The 27153-nt window shown below is 44.8% G+C and overlaps 1 protein-coding gene across 1 annotated transcript in view; it reads right to left on the bottom strand.

Moving 5' to 3' along the window:
- Positions 1-1489: 1489 nt before the first annotated feature.
- CACNG5 (calcium voltage-gated channel auxiliary subunit gamma 5) overlaps positions 1490-27153 on the bottom strand; it is a 46874-nt gene continuing 21210 nt past the window's right edge. Inside the window, exons 2-6 of the mRNA XM_040437442.1 lie at positions 11287-11521; positions 9655-9741; positions 6186-6326; positions 3562-3707; positions 1490-3475 (exon numbers count right to left, since the gene is read on the bottom strand). Coding sequence (XP_040293376.1) covers positions 3218-3475; positions 3562-3707; positions 6186-6326; positions 9655-9741; positions 11287-11521 — 867 coding nt within the window. The 3' untranslated portion in view covers positions 1490-3217. The remainder of the gene's footprint in view (positions 3476-3561; positions 3708-6185; positions 6327-9654; positions 9742-11286; positions 11522-27153) is intronic.

Raw genomic sequence — 27153 nt, forward strand, 5'->3', positions numbered from 1 at the left:
TCAGGAGGTGGAGAGGACAGAGCGATGTTCTGCAGATCTCTAGAGGTCAGAGGTGTAATAATCTGCAGGATATATCACTATGTATCTGTCAGGAGGTGGAGAGGACAGAGCGATGTTCTGCAGATCTGTAGAGAGGTCAGAGGTGTAATAATCTGCAGGATATATCACTATGTATCTGTCAGGTGGTAGAGAGGACAGAGCGATGTTCTGCAGATCTCTAGAGGTCAGTGGTGTAATACTCTGCGGGATATATCACTATGTGTCTGTCAGGAGGTGGAGAGGACAGAGCGATGTTCTGCAGAGCTCAAGAGGTCAGAGGTGTAATAATCTGCAGGATATATCACTATGTATCTGTCAGGGGGTAGAGAGGACAGAGCAATGTTCTGCAGATCTCTAGAGAGGTCAGTGGTGTAATAATCTGCAGGATATATCACTATGTGTCTGTCAGGAGGTGGAGAGGAGGACAGAGCGATGATCTGCAGATCTCTAGAGAGGTCAGAGGTGTAATAATCTGCAGGATATATCACTATGTATCTGTCAGGTGGTAGAGAGGACAGAGCGATGTTCTGCAGATCTCTAGAGGTCAGTGGTGTAATACTCTGCGGGATATATCACTATGTGTTTGTCAGGAGGTGGAGAGGACAGAGCGATGTTCTGCAGAGCTCAAGATTTCAGAGGTGTAATAATCTGCAGGATATATCACTATGTATCTGTCAGGGGGTAGAGAGGACAGAGCAATGTTCTGCAGATCTCTAGAGAGGTCAGTGGTGTAATAATCTGCAGGATATATCACTATGTGTCTGTCAGGAGGTAGAGAGGACAGAGCGATGTTCTGCAGATCTCTAGAGGTCAGAGGTGTAATAATCTGCAGGATATATCACTATGTATCTGTCAGGAGGTAGAGAGGGCAGAGCGATGTTCTGCAGATCTCTAGAGAGGTCAGAGGTGTAATAATCTGCAGGATATCACACGCGTACAACACTGGCTCGTTCACACCTTTATTTCTCTGGTGTTATACCTCCCGCTGCCGTCGATCATGTGATCAGCTGCCCGCGTCCGATGACATCATTACACAGTCATATAATCAGACGCTGCAAAAGCTGCAAGAGAAGAGAAGACGTTTGACGGCAGGGACGGTCCTATAGTCCGGCACTGGACGACCCAGGAAGTCCAAAGATCCGCCAGATGACGGGCGGCTGATACTCCGGGCACGACCGCACTGCTCTCCTCCCTCCGCAACGAATCCTTCATCTTACAAATTCTGACGTCTCAGAACAGCGCAACACGGGACATCAGCCAACACAGCAATGTGTCCGACTGGTGACAGGAGAAATCTGACTGCAGCTCTGGATGTGACCGGAGTACAGGACATGATGTGACTGCAGCTCTGGATGTGACCGGAGTACAGGACATGATGTGACTGCAGCTCTGGAAGTGACCAGAGTACAAGACATGATGTGACTGCAGAACTGTGACTGCAGATCTGGATGTGACTTGAGTATAAGACATGATGTGACAAGCTCTGGATGTAACAGGAGTAGAATATATGATATAATGGAAGAAATATGACTGCAGCTCTGGATGTGACTGGAGCAGAGGATAGACAAAGTGACATTGGTGCAGCCTGCACGTCATGTATGTGATCACGCGTGTTCCTGAGGCGGCTAGTTGCTCGGCTGCACTGCGGGCGATCCGCCTCATGGCTGCTGGGACATACAGATTGCTCCTCAGGACGTGTACACGATACATAGAGAGAGACGGGGTCAGGAGGACGGAACGCACAGGGATCGGCTCTCTTGTCCCTTGAAACAACCAAGGCATCATGAGTTTATTAAAAATGAGCACATGTATGACCACACTGTTAGAGCGTGACCAGGGGTACTACCAAACTGTGAGACCATGACCAGGGGTATGACCACTATGTCCCGAGACCACGACCATGTGTGGTCACAGCCCAAGACCATGTGTGAGGACCATGAATGACCACACCACCACAAGATGATGATGACCATGAACATGTATGACAACACCATGAAAACATTACCACATATGATACTACAAGAACATGACCAGGGGTACGACGCCACCGTGAGAGCATGACCAGTAGTATGACCTCACCGTGAGAGCATGACCACACCGTGACAGTATGACCAGGTGTATGATCCCACCGTGAGACCAGGGGTATGACCACACTGTGAGAACATGACCAGGGTTATGACCACACCGTGAGAGCAGGTGCATGACCACCACACCCCAGGACCATGACCATGTGTGATTACCTTGAATAATCACACCACAAGATGACCATGTATGACAACACCATGAGAACATTACCACATATGATACTACAAGAACATGACCAGGGGTATGACCCCACCGTGAGCGCATTACCAGGGGTATGACACCACCATGAGAGGATGACAAGGGGCATGACCACACCGTGTCAGCATGACCAGGTCTATGATCCCACAGTGAGACCAGGGGTATGACCAGACCGTGAGAGCAGGTGCATGACCACCAGTCCCCAAGACCATGACCAGGTACATGACCACCACTCCCCAAGACCATGAGTGATGAACATGAATGATCACACCACAAGATGACCATAATCATGTATGACAACACCATGAGAATATTTCCACATATGATACTACGAGAACATGACCAGGTGTATGACCACAGCAAAAGAACATGTGTATGTCCTCAGCATGTGAACATGACCATGTGGATGACCACACCATGAGAGCATGACCACTACATCCCGAGAACATGACCATGCCCCGATACCATGTCTGACCACACAACGAGAAGACCATGAGAACATTACCTACGAGAAGATGACCATGTATGACCTTAACATGAGAACATAACTGTCTATAACCACAGGAGGATGTGCCCATCCTCCTTGATGACCACGAGGTCACGCTCCTAGTCCTCACTATACATGGTAACTATATATATGGATTACTTCAATCTACCGGCTTTGGGTCACACTGGCGGACACTTGGCCAGGACACGACTGAGCAGAGCTGTGTTGGCTAACCTACTGAGGGGCACAGGAGCCGTCAGGACCCTCACCCGGCCCAGGTGTCCAGATTCAGCAGTTCTTAGAGATAAGCGGCACAATGAGTAGGGCTGTAGGACACGTATTGAGGACAGAGGTTGACATGTCCGGCAGAACACTGTGCAGCTTCCAGGTGGCAACCATGTCACACGCTCAGCACGGCGATGAGGACATCTGGTCGTAGTCAGGGCATTTGAGCAGCGCCGGGTAGTTGGAGTTCATCTGCAGAGAGGCCTCGCTGGAGATGTCCGAGGGGCTCCGACCTCTCACCCAGGCCTCGGGGTGCAGGAACTGACCGGAGTAGTCGGAGCAGTTGCTGAGCCGCGGCCGGTAGTATCCGGGGTGGGGTCTGTAGGCGTCTTCGGCTGTGTACCTCTTCATGAACAGGTAGACGGACATCACCCCGGCACTCTGCAGAAGACACCCCAATATCATTACAATGCCGCCACATAATGTGACATTGTGGACAATCACTCTCATCATCAACCATGAGTTACCTCAGTCAGGAGGAAAGAGATGGCCGCGAAGGCGAAGGACCAGCCGTACTTGTAGCTGAAGTAAGTCTCCGGGTCCTTCGTCCGGTTCAGAATCTCATCATTGATGCTGGAAATGTAAAGAACCAGGCCGACCACCAGCGAGAGACCTGCGGGGGGGAAACTGTCAGCAGGGAGGCGCACTGGAGGGTCGTGGGGAGGGCAGGTTACAGTGGATATGTGAGTGTTATTTATGGGGGTCCTGGGGGTGGGGGGCAGAAAACTTTTTGTGCTCCAATCTAGTATGAGACGTCTCAGGGATGGCAGCAGATGGCGACCACCGACAGATCATCAACCTCCCAGAATTCCCTGCATTATAAGAAATCCACAAGTCTGCTAATCCCAGATTACAGGAGCCGGAAACATCAGATCATGGGGATAAAGAGGGGATAAGCTCCAAAGTAATAGTACTGAAATCCTCTGTGCTGCTGGGAGGACCCTGCTCCTTCCACTATGTGCAGTGTCCCACTAGGTAAATGTGGGCACTACACAAGGGTCAATTGGGCCACGTTGTTCTCCACCTCCTGTGGAACAGTGGCATCGTATTTTACATTACATTTTAATGTATGATGCTATGGTTTATGTGCATTTTCCCTGCTTTATCTGTGTATCAGGCCTGTTAGGGTGCAGTTCCTCCTCCTAGACAGTAGAGGGAGCTAGGAAACCCCTAATATATATAGTCAGGTCCTGTTCAGGGAAAGGTGTGTAGAGTCAGTACTGAGTGGGCACTTTAGCCAGGCAGGAGCTGAAGGCCAGGTTCTGACATGCAGCTAGACAGTCCAGGCTCCTAGTTGCCCCACCAGGAGAAGGGTTTGCCTCCTGAGAGAAACCAAGTTCCCATAACAGAGCAGAGCAGAGCCAGTATTCCAGCCAGACAAGAGAGCTGAAGGGCAGAAGGAATTTATAGGAAAGCAAGGACATATACCTGAGGAAGTTTCCCTAACTAAGGATAAAGCCAACAATAGGGCATACGGGCCTAGGGATAAAGACAGACAGGATTTCTGAGGAAAAGTGCAGCCTGATCTGTAAGTGTATTAACCCTCTGAGTATCTTGCAAGAACATTGTGCCTGCCATTTGTATAAGCCTGCTTGTGACTGCTGCTGACATATGGAACTGAACCAAAGACTGTAAATAGTTAATTGCTTCCAGTAAAAGGAAGTTTTGGTTCACCACAACATCGTGTTCGTCAATTATTCCTATTATAAATCGGTGTGCCACCGTTACCGGCACTGGCGTCACGAACTTAAAGGGACCTTGCCACCGGCACATTAAACCTGCAACACCCAGGGCACCTCACCTACCACCGGCCTGGTCCCTATACACAGAGAGTGCCCCAGAGGACTCCTGTGCCAGCCTCTCCATCACTGCTGTACGCTGCCCAGGATCTTTCATAAACTGTGAGTAACCAAGAGCAACCCTCGTTTGCCTATTAACCGTGACCTCACCATCGCAATACCCTGCAGGGCTGCGTACTACATATGTAACTGTCTGTAACCTCCACAAGATCAGCACACTCCTCTCCTGAAATCCTCTGTGCTGCTGGGAGGACCCTGCTCCTTCCACTATGTAACTCTCATCCTGTGACCTCCACAAGATCAGCACACTCCTCTCCTGAAATCCTCTGTGCTGCTGGGAGGACCCTGCTCCTTCCACTATGTAACTCTCATCCTGTGACCTCCACAAGATCAGCACACTCCTCTCCTGAAATCCTCTGTGCTGCTGGGAGGACCCTGCTCCTTCCACTATGTAACTCTCATCCTGTGACCTCCACAAGATCAGCACACTCCTCTCCTGAAATCCTCTGTGCTGCTCGGAGGACCCTGCTTCTTCCAATATGTAACTCTCATCCTGTGACCTCCACAAGATCAGCACACTCCTCTCCTGAAATCCTCTGTGCTGCTGGGAGGACCCTGCTCCTTCCACTATGTAACTCTCAGCCTGTGACCTCCACAAGATCAGCACACTCCTCTCCTGAAATCCTCTGTGCTGCTGGGGGGACACTGCTCCTTCCACTATGTAACTCTCACCCTGTGACCTCCACAAGATCAGCACACTCCTCTCCTGAAATCCTCTGTGCTGCTGGGAGGACCCTGCTCCTTTCACTATGTAACTATCAGCCTGTGACCTCCACAAGATCAGCACACTCCTCTCCTGAAATCCTCTGTGCCGCTGGGAGGACCCTGCTCCTTCCACTATGTAAGGGCCCTTTCACACTTGCGGCAGGACGGATCCGACATGCTGTTCACTATGTCGGATCCGTCCTTCCGCTATTTCGCCGTGCCGCCGGCGAAAGCCGCCGGACTAAAAAGTCCTGCATGTCCGACTTTTTAGTCCGGCGGCTTTCGCCGTGCACCGCCGGAGCTCCGCCCCCGTCCCCATTATAGTCAATGGGGACGGAGCGGCGGTCCGGCGGCACGGCGAAATAGCGGAAGGACGGATCCGACATAGTGAACAGCCGGATCCGTCCTGCCACAAGTGTGAAAGGGCCCTAACTCTTATCCTTTGACCTCCACAAGATCAGCACACTCCTCTCCTGAAATCCTCTGTGCTGCTGGTTTACACTGGGAATCCCATTACGAGCACTCACCGGACAGGATGAAGAAGATGCCGGAGACGAAGGCCAGGATGGTCCTGTGCGGGCGGACATGCCCCACGTTATTCAGGATGAACCCGATAAACATGAAGAAGAGGCTGACGAGCGGGAACGGGGTGGCAGAGCGGATCATTTCTGGAAGGATGAGAGAGATCAGGGGTCACCTGTGTGGGGGGTAGTGAGGGGACTCGGGGGCCACAGCTGGATTATTTACAGGGCCTTTATAACCTGCAGGTGGCGCTGCTGCGGTGATCCACCCTCCGGTCATGTCATCAGATCCAGAAGAGCTGTCACTTTAAATACTGGCACGTGAGTGTCTATGGGGTCCCCTCTGTCCTCCACTATATGGGTGATTGGGCCCTCAGCTGTGGCCCCAGAAGTCGTGCATAAAGCTGCTTGACCAGCCTCACTCTGAGGACTCTCTAAGCCAATCAGCAGAACTGAAAGGAGTCATATGACACCTGGCCACCAATCCTGCCTCTCATTTCTACCCCCTGAATGACAGTGGATGTAACTGCGCCCCCAGCTCCGTGATGTCATACAGATGCCCTAATCCACAGGGCGCCTGCCCCTCTGCCCCTGCATCCCCAGCTCCGTGATGTCATATAGATGCCCTAATCCCCAGGACGCCTGCCCCTCTGCCCCTGCATCCCCAGCTCCGTGATGTCATACAGATGCCCTAATCCCCAGGACGCCTGCCCCTCTGCCCCTGCATCCCCAGCTCCGTGATGTCATATAGATGCCCTAATCCCCAGGACGCCTGCCCCTCTGCCCCTGCATCCCCAGCTCCGTGATGTCATACAGATGCACTAATCTCTAGGACTCCTGCCCCTCTGCCCCTGCATCCCCAGCTCAGTGATGTCATATAGATGCCCTAATCCACAGGACCTCTGCCCCTGCGCCCCCAGCTCTGTGATGTCATACAGATGCCCTAATCCCCAGGACGCCTGCCCCTCTGCCCCTGCACCCCCAGCTCTGCTCTGATGTCATACAGATGCCCTAATCCCCAGGACGCCTGCCCCTCTGCCCCTGCATCCCCAGCTCTGCTCTGATGTCATACAGATGCCCTAATCCCCAGGACGCCTGCCCCTCTGCCCCTGCGCCCCCAGCTCTGTGATGTCATACAGATGCCCTAATCCCCAGGACGCCTGCCCCTCTGCCCCTGCGCCCCCAGCTCTGTGATGTCATATAGATGCCCTAATCCCCAGGACGCCTGCCCCTCTGCCCCCAGCTCTGTGATGTCATATAGATGCCCTAATCCCCAGGACGCCTGCCCCTCTGCCCCTGCGCCCCCAGCTCTGTGATGTCATACAGATGCCCTAATCCCCAGGACGCCTGCCCCTCTGCCCCTGCGCCCCCAGCTCAGTGATGTCATACAGATGCCCTAATCCCCAGGACGCCTGCCCCTCTGCCCCTGCATCCCCAGATCCGTGATGTCATACAGATGCCCTAATCACCAGGACGCCTGCCCCTCTGCCCCTGCATCCCCAGCTCCGTGATGTCATACAGATGCCCTAATCCCCAGGACGCCTGCCCCTCTGCCCCTGCACCCCCAGCTCTGTGATGTCATACAGATGCCCTAATCCACAGGGCGCCTGCCCCTCTGCCCCTGCATCCACAGCTCCGTGATGTCATACAGATGCCCTAATCCCCAGGACGCCTGCCCCTCTGCCCCTGCGCCCCCAGCTCTGCTCTGATGTCATACAGATGCCCTAATCCACAGGACGCCTGCCCCTCTGCCCCTGCGCCCCCAGCTCCGTGATGTCATACAGATGCCCTAATCCCCAGGACGCCTGCCACTCTGCCCCTGCGCCCCCAGCTCTGTGATGTCATATAGATGCCCTAATCCACAGGACGCCTGCCCCTCTGCCCCTGCATCCCCAGCTCTGTGATGTCATACAGATGCCCTAATCCCCAGGACGCCTGCCCCTCTGCCCCTGCATCCCCAGCTCCGTGATGTCATACAGATGCCCTAATCCCCAGGACGCCTGCCCCTCTGCCCCTGCGCCCCCAGCTCAGTGATGTCATACAGATGCCCTAATCCCCAGGACGCCTGCCCCTCTGCCCCTGCGCCCCCAGCTCAGTGATGTCATACAGATGCCCTAATCCACAGGGCGCCTGCCCCTCTGCCCCTGCGCCCCCAGCTCTGTGATGTCATACAGATACCTTAATCCCCAGGACGCCTGCCACTCTGCCCCTGCGCCCCCAGCTCAGTGATGTCATACAGATGCCCTAATCCCCAGGACGCCTGCCACTCTGCCCCTGCGCCCCCAGCTCTGTGATGTCATATAGATGCCCTAATCCACAGGACGCCTGCCCCTCTGCCCCTGCATCCCCAGCTCTGTGATGTCATACAGATGCCCTAATCCCCAGGACGCCTGCCCCTCTGCCCCTGCATCCACAGCTCCGTGATGTCATACAGATGCCCTAATCCCCAGGACGCCTGCCCCTCTGCCCCTGCGCCCCCAGCTCTGCTCTGATGTCATATAGATGCCCTAATCCACAGGACGCCTGCCACTCTGCCCCTGCACCCCCAGCTCAGTGATGTCATTCAGATGCCCTAATCCACAGGACGCCTGCCCCTCTGCCCCTGCGCCCCCAGCTCAGTGATGTCATACAGATGCACTAATCCACAGGACGCCTGCCCCTCTGCCCCTGCGCCCCCAGCTCTGTGATGTCATACAGATGCCCTAATCCCCAGGACGCCTGCCCCTCTGCCCCTGCGCCCCCAGCTCAGTGATGTCATATAGATGCCCTAATCCACAGGGCGCCTGCCCCTCTGCCCCTGCGCCCCCAGCTCTGCTCTGATGTCATATAGATGCCCTAATCCACAGGACGCCTGCCACTCTGCCCCTGCACCCCCAGCTCAGTGATGTCATACAGATGCACTAATCCACAGGACGCCTGCCCCTCTGCCCCTGCGCCCCCAGCTCTGTGATGTCATACAGATGCCCTAATCCCCAGGACGCCTGCCCCTCTGCCCCTGCGCCCCCAGCTCAGTGATGTCATATAGATGCCCTAATCCACAGGACGCCTGCCACTCTGCCCCTGCGCCCCCAGCTCCGTGATGTCATACAGATGCCCTAATCCACAGGGCGCCTGCCCCTCTGCCCCTGCGCCCCCAGCTCAGTGATGTCATACAGATGCCTTAATCCCCAGGACGCCTGCCCCTCTGCCCCTGCGCCCCCAGCTCAGTGATGTCATACAGATGCCCTAATCCCCAGGACGCCTGCCCCTGCGCCCCCAGCTCTGTGATGTCATACAGATGCCCTAATCCACAGGGCGCCTGCCCCTCTGCCCCTGCGCCCCCAGCTCTGTGATGTCATACAGATGCCCTAATCCCCAGGACGCCTGCCCCTCTGCCCCTGCGCCCCCAGCTCAGTGATGTCATACAGATGCCCTAATCCACAGGACTCCTGCCCCTCTGCCCCCTACATAGGTCCAGCCCGCAGGTGTTACTCACTCAGGACGCTGACCGTGGACTCTGAGGTCATCTGGACATTCATCGGCATCACGTACTCGATGGTGAAGCAGCGGCCCTGCTCCTCGCCTGCAACACAAACAGGGGAGTGATGTCACCATACACAGGGGGCAATGTCCCTATACAAACACTGTGATGTCACCATACATACATACATACACGGTGGTGTGATGTCACCATACACAGGGGGAGATTTCTCTAGACAAACACTGATGTCACCATACACAGGGGCGGTCTCTATATAAACACTGTGATGTCACCAAACATACCCTATACATACACGGTGGTGTGATGTCACCATACACAGGGGGCGATGTCCCTATATAATCACTGTGATGTCACCAAACACAGGGGTCAATGTCCCTATACAAACACTGTGATGTCACCATACATACCTTAACATACACGGTGGTGTGATGTCACCAAACACAGGGGTCAATGTCCCTATACAAACACTGTGATGTCACCATACATACCCTATACATACACGGTGGTGTGATGTCACCATACATACCCTATACATACACGGTGGTGTGATGTCACCAAACACAGGGGTCAATGTCCCTATACAAACACTGTGATGTCACCATACATACCCTATACATACACGGTGGTGTGATGTCACCATACATACCCTATACATACACGGTGGTGTGATGTCACCATACACAGGGGGTGATGTCCCTATACAAACACTGTGATGTCACCATACACAGGGGCGGTCTCTATATAAACACTGTGATGTCACCAAACACAGGGGGCAATGTCCCTATACAAACACTGTGATGTCACCATACATACCCTATACATACACGGTGGTGTGATGTCACCATACATACCCTATACATACACGGTGGTGTGATGTCACCATACACAGGGGGCGATGTCCCTATATAAACACTGTGATGTCACCATACACAGGGGGCAATGTCCCTATATAAACACTGTGATGTCACCATACATACCCTATACATACACGGTGGTGTGATGTCACCATACATACACGGGGGTGTATACTGATGGACAGTCCTCAGGATAGCCGATCAGCTGTCTGTGGAGAACGTGGTCCTCCGGTAAGCTCTGCGTGTAATTACAGCTGCTCTATCGTATTCTATTGACTAGGACGAAGTGTAGCGTCCACTGCTCCTTCCCACTGGAGTCAATGGAGGAGCAGTAATAACAATGTCGCTGGGAGGAGGCCCACGTTCTCCTGAGGATAGCTCAGTCTTCACAGGCCCTTCTGGGGGGGGGGCAGAACCACGCATGGGTGGCTATGCTTCTCTAGAAGGCGCCAATGAGACATCGACACACAGCGTCGGGGTCATGGAGGTGACCTGTCGACCGGGGTCGTGGAGGTGACCGTGACCTATCGACCGGGGTCGTGGAGGTGACCGTGACCTATCGACCGGGGTCGTGGAGGTGACCGTGACCTATCGACCGGGGTCGTGGAGGTGACCGTGACCTATCGACCGGGGTCGTGGAGGTGACCGTGACCTATCGACCGGGGTCGTGGAGGTGACCGTGACCTATCGACCGGGGTCGTGGAGGTGACCGTGACCTATCGACCGGGGTCGTGGAGGTGACCTATCCACCGGAGTCACACCGTCCTCCTACCTGCCAGGAAGCAGACCCTCCATAGCCCCGAGTGCAGCGACATCTTGATCTCGGTGGTCTGGTTCTGGGGGAGGATGACCCCCTCTTCCAGGTAGAGCCAGTAGTCGGTGCTGACCGCGATCCCCAGGAGCCCCAGACCACACACCGCGAATACACTGCTGAGCAACGTCAGGGCTTTCCTGCTGCAGGCCCCCATCCCACAGAGCATCAGGTCCGACTGGGGGCAGAGGAGGACCTGCAAGAAGAGGGGGCGCAAGGTTACCGGGCCCAACACAGCCGGGAGGATAGACAGGTAGGTAGAGAGACAGAGAGGTAGGTAGGTAGAGACAGAGAGGTAGGTAGAGACAGAGAGGTAGGTAGGGACAGAGAGGTAGGTAGGGACAGAGAGGTAGGTAGGGACAGAGAGGTAGGTAGAGACAGAGAGGTAGGTAGAGACAGAGAGGTAGAGACAGAGAGGTAGGTAGAGACAGAGAGGTAGGTAGAGACAGAGAGGTAGGTAGGGACAGAGAGGTAGAGAGAGACAGAGAGGTAGGTAGAGACAGAGAGGTAGGTAGAGACAGAGAGGTAGGTAGAGACAGAGAGGTAGAGAGAGACAGAGAGGTAGGTAGAGACAGAGAGGTAGGTAGAGACAGAGAGGTAGGTAGAGACAGAGAGGTAGAGAGAGACAGAGAGGTAGGTAGAGACAGAGAGGTAGGTAGAGACAGAGAGGTAGGTAGGTTGGTAGAGACAGAGAGGTAGGTAGGTTGGTAGAGACAGAGAGGTAGGTAGAGACAGAGAGGTAGGTAGAGACAGAGAGGGAGGTAGAGACAGAGAGGGAGGTAGAGACAGAGAGGTAGGTAGAGAGACAGAGAGGTAGGTAGAGAGACAGAGAGGTAGAGAGAGACAGAGAGGTAGAGAGAGACAGAGAGGTAGGTAGAGACAGAGAGGTAGGTAGAGACAGAGAGGTAGGTAGAGAGACAGAGAGGTAGGTAGAGACAGAGAGGGAGGTAGAGACAGAGAGGGAGGTAGAGACAGAGAGGTAGGTAGAGAGACAGAGAGGTAGGTAGAGAGACAGAGAGGTAGGTAGAGACAGAGAGGTAGGTAGAGACAGAGAGGTAGGTAGAGGCAGAGAGGTAGGTAGAGACAGAGAGGTAGGTAGAGACAGAGAGGTAGGTAGAGACAGAGAGGTAGGTAGAGACAGAGAGGTAGGTAGAGACAGAGAGGTAGGTAGAGGCAGAGAGGTAGAGAGAGACAGAGAGGGAGGTAGAGACAGAGAGGTAGGTAGAGAGACAGAGAGGTAGGTAGAGAGACAGAGAGGTAGAGAGAGACAGAGAGGTAGAGAGAGACAGAGAGGTAGGTAGAGACAGAGAGGTAGGTAGGTAGAGACAGAGAGGTAAGTAGATCGGAGATAATTTGTGAATCTTGTAGATTAGATGTAAATTGGGCTCATTAATCCCCCCCCCCCCCCCCCCCTCCACTGGTTCCAGTTGGCGCCTGTGATTACAGACTGGTGGATGAACAGGAGACATTTTTATCTCAGGAACACAATGATGAGAGTATTCCTCCAATGACTATATATAAACATTACAGACCAGTGGAAGAACAAGCACAAAAAGGGGAAAACTACCCCCATTACGAGATTCGTCACAATGCACAGAACCACACAGGACTACAACTCCCATCATGTACTACCCTACATCTTAGATTACATTTAAACAGCTCTATGGCTACTTTCACACTAGTCGTTTTGCTGGATCCGTTGGGGTTCAGCAAAAACGCTTCCGTTCCAATAATACAACCGTCTGCATCCGTCATGAACGGATCCAGTTGTATTATGTCTTCTTCTACAGCCCTGACGGATCCGTCCCCATTGACTTGCATTGTGGGTCATGACGTTTTGCTCCGCATCTCAGGACAGAAAGAAAACCGCAGCACGCTGCTCTCCGGTATCAGAGCGGAATGCACTCTGGTGACTCCGTTCTGTTCAGTTATGTTTTGTTCACATTGACAATGAATGGGGACAAAACTGAAGCGTTTTTTTCTGGTATTGAGCCCCTATGGGGGATCTTATTAACGGAAAACATTAACGCTAGTGTGAAAGTAGCCTTAGAAGAGTCTGGGAGTGACATTCAGTGTTATCAGAGGGACGAGCCACTGGGAGATGATGCCTGACCTACACTTCAATACACCCCCAACATCCAGAAGACACCCAGGTTATACCAGCTGTACATATATAATTATATACAGGAGATACCCAGGTTATACCAGCTGTACATATATAATTATATACAGGAGATGCCCAGGTTATACCAGCATGGTCCATATCACTATATACAGGAAGATGTATAACTTATACCAGCTGTACATATATAATTATATACAGGAGATGCCCAGGTTATACCAGCATGCTCCATATCACTATATACAAGAAGATGTATAACTTATACCAGCTGTACATATATAATTATATACAGGAGATGCCCAGGTTATACCAGCTGTACATATATAATTATATACAGAGATACCCAGGTTATACCAGCATGGTCCATATCACTATATACAAGAAGATGTATAACTTATATCAGCTGTACATATATAATTATATACAGGAGATACCCAGGTTATACCAGCATGCTCCATATCACTATATACAAGAAGATGTATAACTTATACCAGCTGTACATATATAATTATATACAGGAGATACCCAGGTTATATCAGCATGCTCCATATCACTATATACTAGAAGATGTATAACTTATACCAGCTGTACATATATAATTATATACAGGAGATACCCAGGTTATACCAGCATGGTCCATATCACTATATATAAGAAGATGTATAACTTATACCAGCTGTACATATATAATTATATACAGGAGATGCCCAGGTTATACCAGCTGTACATATATAATTATATACAGGAGATACCCGGGTTATACCAGCATGGTCCATATCACTATATACAAGAAGATGTATAACTTATACCAGCTGTACATATATCATTATATACAGGAGATACCCAGGTTATACCAGCATGGTCCATATCACTATATACAAGAAGATGTATAACTTATACCAGCTGTACATATATAATTATATACAGGAGATACCCAGGTTATACCAGCATGCTCCATATCACTATATACAAGAAGATGTATAACTTATACCAGCTGTACATATATAATTATATACAGGAGATGCCCAGGTTATACCAGCTGTACATATATAATTATATACAGGAGATACCCAGGTTATACCAGCTGTACATATATAATTATATACAGGAGATACCCAGGTTATACCAGCATGCTCCATATCACTATATACAAGAAGATGTATAACTTATACCAGCTGTACATATATAATTATATACAGGAGATACCCAGGTTATACCAGCTGTACATATATAATTATATACAGGAGATACCCAGGTTATACCAGCATGCTCCATATCACTATACACAGGAATATGTATACCTTATACCAGCTGTACATATACAATTATATACAGGAGATACCCAGGTTATACCAGCATGGTCCATATCACTATATATAAGAAGATGTATAACTTATACCAGCTGTACATATATAATTATATACAGGAGATACCCAGGTTATACCAGCATGCTCCATATCACTATATACAAGAAGATGTATAACTTATACCAGCTGTACATATATAATTATATACAGGAGATACCCAGGTTATACAAGCTGTACATATATAATTATATACAGGAGATGCCCAGGTTATACCAGCATGGTTCATATCACTATATACAAGAAGATGTATAACTTATACCAGCTGTACATATATAATTATATACAGGAGATACCCAGGTTATACCAGCTGTACATATATAATTATATACAGGAGATGCCCAGGTTATACCAGCATGGTCCATATCACTATATACAAGAAGATGTATAACTTATACCAGCTGTACATACATAATTATATACAGGAGATACCCAGGTTATACCAGCATGGTCCATATCACTATATACAAGAAGATGTATAACTTATACCAGCTGTACATATATAATTATATACAGGAGATACCCAGGTTATACCAGCTGTACATATATAATTATATACAGGAGATGCCCAGGTTATACCAGCATGGTCCATATCACTATATACAAGAAGATGTATAACTTATACCAGCTGTACATACATAATTATATACAGGAGATACCCAGGTTATACCAGCATGGTCCATATCACTATATACAAGAAGATGTATAACTTATACCAGCTGTACATATATAATTATATACAGGAGATGTCCAGGTTATACCAGCTGTACATATATAATTATATACAGGAGATACCCAGGTTATACCAGCTGTACATATATAATTATATACAGGAGATACCCAGGTTATACCAGCTGTACATATATAATTATATACAGGAGATACCCAGGTTATACCAGCATGCTCCATATCACTATATACAAGAAGATGTATAACTTATACCAGCTGTACATATATAATTATATACAGGAGATGCCCAGGTTATACCAGCATGGTCCATATCACTATATACAGAAGATGTATAACTTATACCAGCTGTACATATATATTATATACAGGAGATGCCCAGGTTATACCAGCTGTACATATATAATTATATACAGGAGATGCCCAGGTTATACCAGCATGGTCCATATCACTATATACAAGAAGATGTATAACATATACCAGCTGTACATATATAATTATATACAGGAGATGCCCAGGTTATACCAGCATGCTCCATATCACTATATACAAGAAGATGTATAACTTATACCAGCTGTACATATATAATTATATACAGGAGATGCCCAGGTTATACCAGCATGGTCCATATCACTATATACAGGAAGATGTATAACTTATACCAGCTGTACATATATAATTATATACAGGAGATGCCCAGGTTATACCAGCATGGTCCATATCACTATATATAAGAAGATGTATAACTTATACCAGCTGTACATATATAATTATATACAGGAGATACCCAGGTTATACCAGCTGTACATATATAATTATATACAGGAGATACCCAGGTTATACCAGCATGCTCCATATCACTATATACAAGAAGATGTATAACTTATACCAGCTGTACATATATAATTATATACAGGAGATGCCCAGGTTATACCAGCATGGTCCATATCACTATATACAAGAAGATGTATAACTTATACCAGCTGTACATATATAATTATATACAGGAGATACCCAGGTTATACCAGCATGGTCCATATCACTATATACAAGAAGATGTATAACTTATACCAGCTGTACATATATAATTATATACAGGAGATACCCAGGTTATACCAGCATGGTCCATATCACTATATACAGGAAGATGTATAACTTATACCAGCTGTACATATATAATTATATACAGGAGATGCCCAGGTTATACCAGCATGGTCCATATCACTATATACAGAAGATGTATAACTTATACCAGCTGTACATATATAATTATATACAGGAGATGCCCAGGTTATACCAGCATGGTCCATATCACTATATATAAGAAGATGTATAACTTATACCAGCTGTACATATATAATTATATACAGGAGATACCCAGGTTATACCAGCATGCTCCATATCACTATATACAAGAAGATGTATAACTTATACCAGCTGTACATATATAATTATATACAGGAGATGCCCAGGTTATACCAGCATGGTCCATATCACTATATACAAGAAGATGTATAACTTATACCAGCTGTACATATATAATTATATACAGGAGATACCCAGGTTATACCAGCTGTACATATATAATTATATACAGGAGATACCCAGGTTATACCAGCATGCTCCATATCACTATACACAGGAATATGTATACCTTATACCAGCTGTACATATACAATTATATACAGGAGATACCCAGGTTATACCAGCATGGTCCATATCACTATATATAAGAAGATGTATAACTTATACCAGCTGTACATATATAATTATATACAGGAGATACCCAGGTTATACCAGCATGCTCCATATCACTATATACAAGAAGATGTATAACTTATACCAGCTGTACATATATAATTATATACAGGAGATACCCAGGTTATACAAGCTGTACATATATAATTATATACAGGAGATGCCCAGGTTATACCAGCATGGTTCATATCACTATATACAAGAAGATGTATAACTTATACCAGCTGTACATATATAATTATATACAGGAGATACCCAGGTTATACCAGCTGTACATATATAATTATATACAGGAGATGCCCAGGTTATACCAGCATGGTCCATATCACTATATACAAGAAGATGTATAACTTATACCAGCTGTACATACATAATTATATACAGGAGATACCCAGGTTATACCAGCATGGTCCATATCACTATATACAAGAAGATGTATAACTTATACCAGCTGTACATATATAATTATATACAGGAGATGCCCAGGTTATACCAGCATGGTCCATATCACTATATACAGAAGATGTATAACTTATACCAGCTGTACATATATATTATATACAGGAGATGCCCAGGTTATACCAGCTGTACATATATAATTATATACAGGAGATACCCAGGTTATACCAGCATGCTCCATATCACTATATACAAGAAGATGTATAACATATACCAGCTGTACATATATAATTATATACAAGAGATACCCAGGTTATACCAGCATGCTCCATATCACTATATACAGAAGATGTATAACTTATACCAGCTGTACATATATAATTATATACAGGAGATACCCAGGTTATACCAGCATGCTCCATATCACTATATACAGGAATATGTATAACTTATACCAGCTGTACATATATAATTATATACAGGAGATGCCCAGGTTATACCAGCATGCTCCATATCACTATATACAAGAAGATGTATAACTTATACCAGCTGTACATATATAATTATATACAGGAGATACCCAGGTTATACCAGCATGGTCCATATCACTATATACAAGAAGATGTATTACTTATACCAGCTGTACATATATAATTATATACTGGAGATACCCAGGTTATACCAGCATGCTCCATATCACTATATACAGGAAGATGTATAACTTATACCAGCTGTACATATATAATTATATACAGGAGATACCCAGGTTATACCAGCATGCTCCATATCACTATATACAAGAAGATGTATAACTTATACCAGCTGTACATATATAATTATATACAGGAGATGCCCAGGTTATACCAGCATGGTCCATATCACTATATACAGGAATATGTATAACTTATACCAGCTGTACATATATAATTATATACAGGAGATACCCAGGTTATACCAGCATGCTCCATATCACTATATACAAGAAGATGTATAACTTATACCAACTGTACATATATAATTATATACAGGAGATACCCAGGTTATACCAGCATGGTCCATATCACTATATACAAGAAGATGTATAACTTATACCAGCTGTACATATATAATTATATACAGGAGATGCCCAGGTTATACCAGCATGCTCCATATCACTGTATACAAGGAGATGTATAACTTATACCAGCTGTACATATATAATTATATACAGGAGATACCCAGGTTATACCAGCATGGTCCATATCACTATATACAAGAAGGTGTATAACTTATACCAGCTGTACATATATAATTATATACAGGAGATGCCCAGGTTATACCAGCATGGTCCTTATCACTATATACAAGAAGATGTATAACTTATACCAGCTGTACATATATAATTATATACAGGAGATACCCAGGTTATACCAGCATGCTCCATATCACTATATACAAGAAGATGTATAACTTATACCAGCTGTACATATATAATTATATACAGGATATGCCCAGGTTATACCAGCATGCTCCATATCACTATATACAAGAAGATGTATAACTTATACCAGCTGTACATATATAATTATATACAGGAGATACCCAGGTTATACCAGCATGGTCCATATCAGTATATACAAGAAGATGTATAACTTATACCAGCTGTACATATATAATTATATACAGGAGATACCCAGGTTATACCAGCATGGTCCATATCACTATATACAAGAAGATGTATAACTTATACCAGCTGTACATATATAATTATATACAGGAGATACCCAGGTTATACCAGCATGGTCCATATCACTATATACAAGAAGATGTATAACTTATACCAGCTGTACATATATAATTATATACAGGAGATGCCCAGGTTATACCAGCATGCTCCATATCACTATATACAAGAAGATGTATAACTTATACCAGCTGTACATATATAATTATATACAGGAGATACCCAGGTTATACCAGCATGGTCCATATCACTATATACAAGAAGATGTATAACTTATACCAGCTGTACATATATAATTATATACAGGAGATGCCCAGGTTATACCAGCATGCTCCATATCACTATATACAAGAAGATGTATAACTTATACCAGCTGTACATATATACTTATATACAGGAGATGCCCAGGTTATACCAGCATGGTCCATATCACTATATACAAGAAGATGTATAACTTATACCAGCTGTACATATATAATTATATACAGGAGATGCCCAGGTTATACCAGCATGCTCCATATCACTATATACAAGAAGATGTATAACTTATACCAGCTGTACATATATACTTATATACAGGAGATGCCCAGGTTATACCAGCATGGTCCATATCACTATATACAAGAAGATGTATAACTTATACCGGCTGTACATATATAATTATATACAGGAGATGCCCAGGTTATACCAGCATGGTCCATATCACTATATACAAGAAGATGTATAACTTATACCAGCTGTACATATATAATTATATACAGGAGATACCCAGGTTATACCAGCATCCTCCATATCACTATATACAAGAAGATGTATAACTTATACCAGCTGTACATATATAATTATATACAGAGATACCCAGGTTATACCAGCATGCTCCATATCACTATATACAAGAAGATGTATGACTTATACCAGCTGTACATATATAATTATATACAGGAGATACCCAGGTTATACCAGCATGCTCCATATCACTATATACAAGAAGATGTATAACTTATACCAGCTGTACATATATAATTATATACAGGAGATACCCAGGTTATACCAGCATGGTCCATATCACTATATACAAGAAGATGTATAACTTATACCAGCTGTACATATATAATTATATACAGGAGATACCCAGGTTATACCAGCTGTACATATATAATTATATACAGGAGATGCCCAGGTTATACCAGCATGGTCCATATCACTATATACAAGAAGATGTATAACTTATACCAGCTGTACATACATAATTATATACAGGAGATACCCAGGTTATACCAGCATGGTCCATATCACTATATACAAGAAGATGTATAACTTATACCAGCTGTACATATATAATTATATACAGGAGATACCCAGGTTATACCAGCATGCTCCATATCACTATATACAAGAAGATGTATAACTTATACCAGCTGTACATATATAATTATATACAGGAGATGTCCAGGTTATACCAGCTGTACATATATAATTATATACAGGAGATACCCAGGTTATACCAGCTGTACATATATAATTATATACAGGAGATACCCAGGTTATACCAGCTGTACATATATAATTATATACAGGAGATACCCAGGTTATACCAGCATGCTCCATATCACTATATACAAGAAGATGTATAACTTATACCAGCTGTACATATATAATTATATACAGGAGATGCCCAGGTTATACCAGCATGGTCCATATCACTATATACAGAAGATGTATAACTTATACCAGCTGTACATATATATTATATACAGGAGATGCCCAGGTTATACCAGCTGTACATATATAATTATATACAGGAGATGCCCAGGTTATACCAGCATGGTCCATATTACTATATACAAGAAGATGTATAACTTATACCAGCTGTACATATATAATTATATACAGGAGATGCCCAGGTTATACCAGCATGCTCCATATCACTATATACAAGAAGATGTATAACTTATACCAGCTGTACATATATAATTATATACAGGAGATGCCCAGGTTATACCAGCATGGTCCATATCACTATATACAGGAAGATGTATAACTTATACCAGCTGTACATATATAATTATATACAGGAGATGCCCAGGTTATACCAGCATGGTCCATATCACTATATATAAGAAGATGTATAACTTATACCAGCTGTACATATATAATTATATACAGGAGATACCCAGGTTATACCAGCTGTACATATATAATTATATACAGGAGATACCCAGGTTATACCAGCATGCTCCATATCACTATATACAAGAAGATGTATAACTTATACCAGCTGTACATATATAATTATATACAGGAGATGCCCAGGTTATACCAGCATGTTCCATATCACTATATACAAGAAGATGTATAACTTATACCAGCTGTACATATATAATTATATACAGGAGATGTCCAGGTTATACCAGCATGGTCCATATCACTATATACAAGAAGATGTATAACTTATACCAGCTGTACATATATAATTATATACAGGAGATACCCAGGTTATACCAGCATGGTCCATATCACTATATACAGGAAGATGTATAACTTATACCAGCTGTACATATATAATTATATACAGGAGATGCCCAGGTTATACCAGCATGGTCCATATCACTATATACAGAAGATGTATAACTTATACCAGCTGTACATATATAATTATATACAGGAGATGCCCAGGTTATACCAGCATGGTCCATATCACTATATATAAGAAGATGTATAACTTATACCAGCTGTACATATATAATTATATACAGGAGATACCCAGGTTATACCAGCATGCTCCATATCACTATATACAAGAAGATGTATAACTTATACCAGCTGTACATATATAATTATATACAGGAGATGCCCAGGTTATACCAGCATGGTCCATATCACTATATACAAGAAGATGTATAACTTATACCAGCTGTACATATATAATTATATACAGGAGATACCCAGGTTATACCAGCTGTACATATATAATTATATACAGGAGATACCCAGGTTATACCAGCATGCTCCATATCACTATACACAGGAATATGTATACCTTATACCAGCTGTACATATACAATTATATACAGGAGATACCCAGGTTATACCAGCATGGTCCATATCACTATATATAAGAAGATGTATAACTTATACCAGCTGTACATATATAATTATATACAGGAGATACCCAGGTTATACCAGCATGCTCCATATCACTATATACAAGAAGATGTATAACTTATACCAGCTGTACATATATAATTATATACAGGAGATACCCAGGTTATACAAGCTGTACATATATAATTATATACAGGAGATGCCCAGGTTATACCAGCATGGTTCATATCACTATATACAAGAAGATGTATAACTTATACCAGCTGTACATATATAATTATATACAGGAGATACCCAGGTTATACCAGCTGTACATATATAATTATATACAGGAGATGCCCAGGTTATACCAGCATGGTCCATATCACTATATACAAGAAGATGTATAACTTATACCAGCTGTACATACATAATTATATACAGGAGATACCCAGGTTATACCAGCATGGTCCATATCACTATATACAAGAAGATGTATAACTTATACCAGCTGTACATATATAATTATATACAGGAGATGCCCAGGTTATACCAGCATGGTCCATATCACTATATACAGAAGATGTATAACTTATACCAGCTGTACATATATATTATATACAGGAGATGCCCAGGTTATACCAGCTGTACATATATAATTATATACAGGAGATACCCAGGTTATACCAGCATGCTCCATATCACTATATACAAGAAGATGTATAACATATACCAGCTGTACATATATAATTATATACAAGAGATACCCAGGTTATACCAGCATGCTCCATATCACTATATACAGGAATATGTATAACTTATACCAGCTGTACATATATAATTATATACAGGAGATGCCCAGGTTATACCAGCATGCTCCATATCACTATATACAAGAAGATGTATAACTTATACCAGCTGTACATATATAATTATATACAGGAGATACCCAGGTTATACCAGCATGGTCCATATCACTATATACAAGAAGATGTATTACTTATACCAGCTGTACATATATAATTATATACTGGAGATACCCAGGTTATACCAGCATGCTCCATATCACTATATACAGGAAGATGTATAACTTATACCAGCTGTACATATATAATTATATACAGGAGATACCCAGGTTATACCAGCATGCTCCATATCACTATATACAAGAAGATGTATAACTTATACCAGCTGTACATATATAATTATATACAGGAGATGCCCAGGTTATACCAGCATGGTCCATATCACTATATACAGGAATATGTATAACTTATACCAGCTGTACATATATAATTATATACAGGAGATACCCAGGTTATACCAGCATGCTCCATATCACTATATACAAGAAGATGTATAACTTATACCAACTGTACATATATAATTATATACAGGAGATACCCAGGTTATACCAGCATGGTCCATATCACTATATACAAGAAGATGTATAACTTATACCAGCTGTACATATATAATTATATACAGGAGATGCCCAGGTTATACCAGCATGCTCCATATCACTGTATACAAGGAGATGTATAACTTATACCAGCTGTACATATATAATTATATACAGGAGATACCCAGGTTATACCAGCATGGTCCATATCACTATATACAAGAAGGTGTATAACTTATACCAGCTGTACATATATAATTATATACAGGAGATGCCCAGGTTATACCAGCATGGTCCTTATCACTATATACAAGAAGATGTATAACTTATACCAGCTGTACATATATAATTATATACAGGAGATACCCAGGTTATACCAGCATGCTCCATATCACTATATACAAGAAGATGTATAACTTATACCAGCTGTACATATATAATTATATACAGGATATGCCCAGGTTATACCAGCATGGTCCATATCACTATATACAAGAAGATGTATAACTTATACCAGCTGTACATATATAATTATATACAGGAGATACCCAGGTTATACCAGCATGGTCCATATCACTATATACAAGAAGATGTATAACTTATACCAGCTGTACATATATAATTATATACAGGAGATACCCAGGTTATACCAGCATGGTCCATATCACTATATACAAGAAGATGTATAACTTATACCAGCTGTACATATATAATTATATACAGGAGATGCCCAGGTTATACCAGCATGCTCCATATCACTATATACAAGAAGATGTATAACTTATACCAGCTGTACATATATAATTATATACAGGAGATACCCAGGTTATACCAGCATGGTCCATATCACTATATACAAGAAGATGTATAACTTATACCAGCTGTACATATATAATTATATACAGGAGATGCCCAGGTTATACCAGCATGCTCCATATCACTATATACAAGAAGATGTATAACTTATACCAGCTGTACATATATACTTATATACAGGAGATGCCCAGGTTATACCAGCATGGTCCATATCACTATATACAAGAAGATGTATAACTTATACCAGCTGTACATATATAATTATATACAGGAGATGCCCAGGTTATACCAGCATGCTCCATATCACTATATACAAGAAGATGTATAACTTATACCAGCTGTACATATATACTTATATACAGGAGATGCCCAGGTTATACCAGCATGGTCCATATCACTATATACAAGAAGATGTATAACTTATACCGGCTGTACATATATAATTATATACAGGAGATACCCAGGTTATACCAGCATCCTCCATATCACTATATACAAGAAGATGTATAACTTATACCAGCTGTACATATATAATTATATACAGAGATACCCAGGTTATACCAGCATGGTCCATATCACTATATACAAGAAGATGTATGACTTATACCAGCTGTACATATATAATTATATACAGGAGATGCCCAGGTTATACCAGCATGGTCCATATCACTATATACAAGAAGATGTATAACTTATACCAGCTGTACATATATCATTATATACAGGAGATACCGGAGATACCCAGGTTATACCAGCATGGTCCATATCACTATATACAAGAAGATGTATAACTTATACCAGCTGTACATATATCATTATATACAGGAGATACCCAGGTTATACCAGCATGCTCCATATCACTATAGCCGCGCTGGTAGACCTAGAACTCACTTCCCTCTACCACAAGCGGGCGATCGAGAGGGCACCACCAGGCATGACGGGTGTCATCAGCTCTATCTTTCTGGTCCAGAAGAAAGGGGGTCAGATGCGCCCTGTTATCAATTTACGGGCTCTGAATGCGATTGTCCGCTATCGCCACTTCAAGATGGAGGGCATCCATCTACTCCGAGATCTCCTCATGCCGGGCGATTGGTTTGTAAAACTAGACCTCAAGGACGCTTACTTAACAGTACCTGTGTCCGCCCCTTCCAGGGACTTACTGCGTTTCCTGTGGAGGGGAGAAATCTGGAGGTTCGCTTGCCTCCCTTTCGGCCTTTCCTCAGCACCGTGGTGCTTCACGAAACTTATGCGACCAGTGGTGGCCTGGCTCCGCAGTCGTGGGGTCCGCCTCATAATATACCTGGACGACATTCTTGTCATGCACCAGTCAGCCTCGACTCTGTTGATACATCTCCGCTGGACGACGGACCTTCTATCCCGTCTAGGTTTTCTAGTCAACCACGAGAAGTCGTGCTTAGAACCATCGCAGAGGATGGAGTTTTTGGGTTTTACCGTGGATTCGGTTTCCGAATCCCTCTCTCTACCCGCAACGAAGCTGCGTTCCATACGCAAGGAACTCAGACATGCCCTGTCTATGCCTCGGCTGTCCCTACGCCATTTGGCCAGGATCATAGGTCTTCTCGCCTCATCGATCCAAGCAGTGTTTCCGGCCCCATTGCACTACAGGGCCCTTCAGCGCTTGAAGATAGCGCATCTCCGCTCTGGCGCTGCGTTCGCAGACACTCTGATCCTGGACCCGGAATCTCGGGAAGAGATCGCTTGGTGGATTAATGCACAACAGGATCGACAACCTGGAAGCATGGAACGGCAAAGCGATATTCGGTTTACAACCCGATTTCACTGTCGAGTCAGACGCCAGCCTTCACGGTTGGGGTGCCCACTGCAACGGGATCTCCACGGGTGGCCGGTGGTCCGCAGAAGAGGCACGACTTCATATCAACGCGTTGGAACTTCTTGACGGTTCCTTTGCCATTCGGAGTTTCACCAACGGGATGGCTCGGGCGTGCATTCGTTTGAGGATGGACAATGTGTCTGCAGTGCGATACATCAACCGGTTGGGAGGTACGCGCTCGGCTACCTTGGCTCGGTTAGCAAAAGATTTCTGGGCCTTTTGTCTCTCCAGTGAGGTCATGGTTCAAGCGGAATACCTCCCGGGACTCCACAACAGTCGGGCGGATTGGGGCTCTCGCTACCTTACGGACAGCAGCGATTGGATGCTAGCGCCAGAGACATTTTCAGAGTTATCCAGGAATTGGGGTCCTTTTGCTATAGACCTATTTGCCTCACGTCTGAACACCCAGCTTCAACGGTTTTTCAGCTGGCGCCCGGATCCGGCGGCAGAGGCAGTGGACGCGTTCCTTCAATCCTGGTCCGGTCCGCTAATGTATGCATTCCCGCCATTTGCTATGATCCCCAGGATGATGTTACATGTTCGTCGTCATCTGGCCGAATTGGTAGTGGTGGTCCCCTTCTGGGGGACTCAGGCTTGGTTTCCGTCACTACTGGGTCTCCT

This window comes from Bufo bufo, chromosome 6 (genome assembly GCF_905171765.1).
Source record: "Bufo bufo chromosome 6, aBufBuf1.1, whole genome shotgun sequence".
Classification (NCBI taxonomy): domain Eukaryota; kingdom Metazoa; phylum Chordata; class Amphibia; order Anura; family Bufonidae; genus Bufo; species Bufo bufo.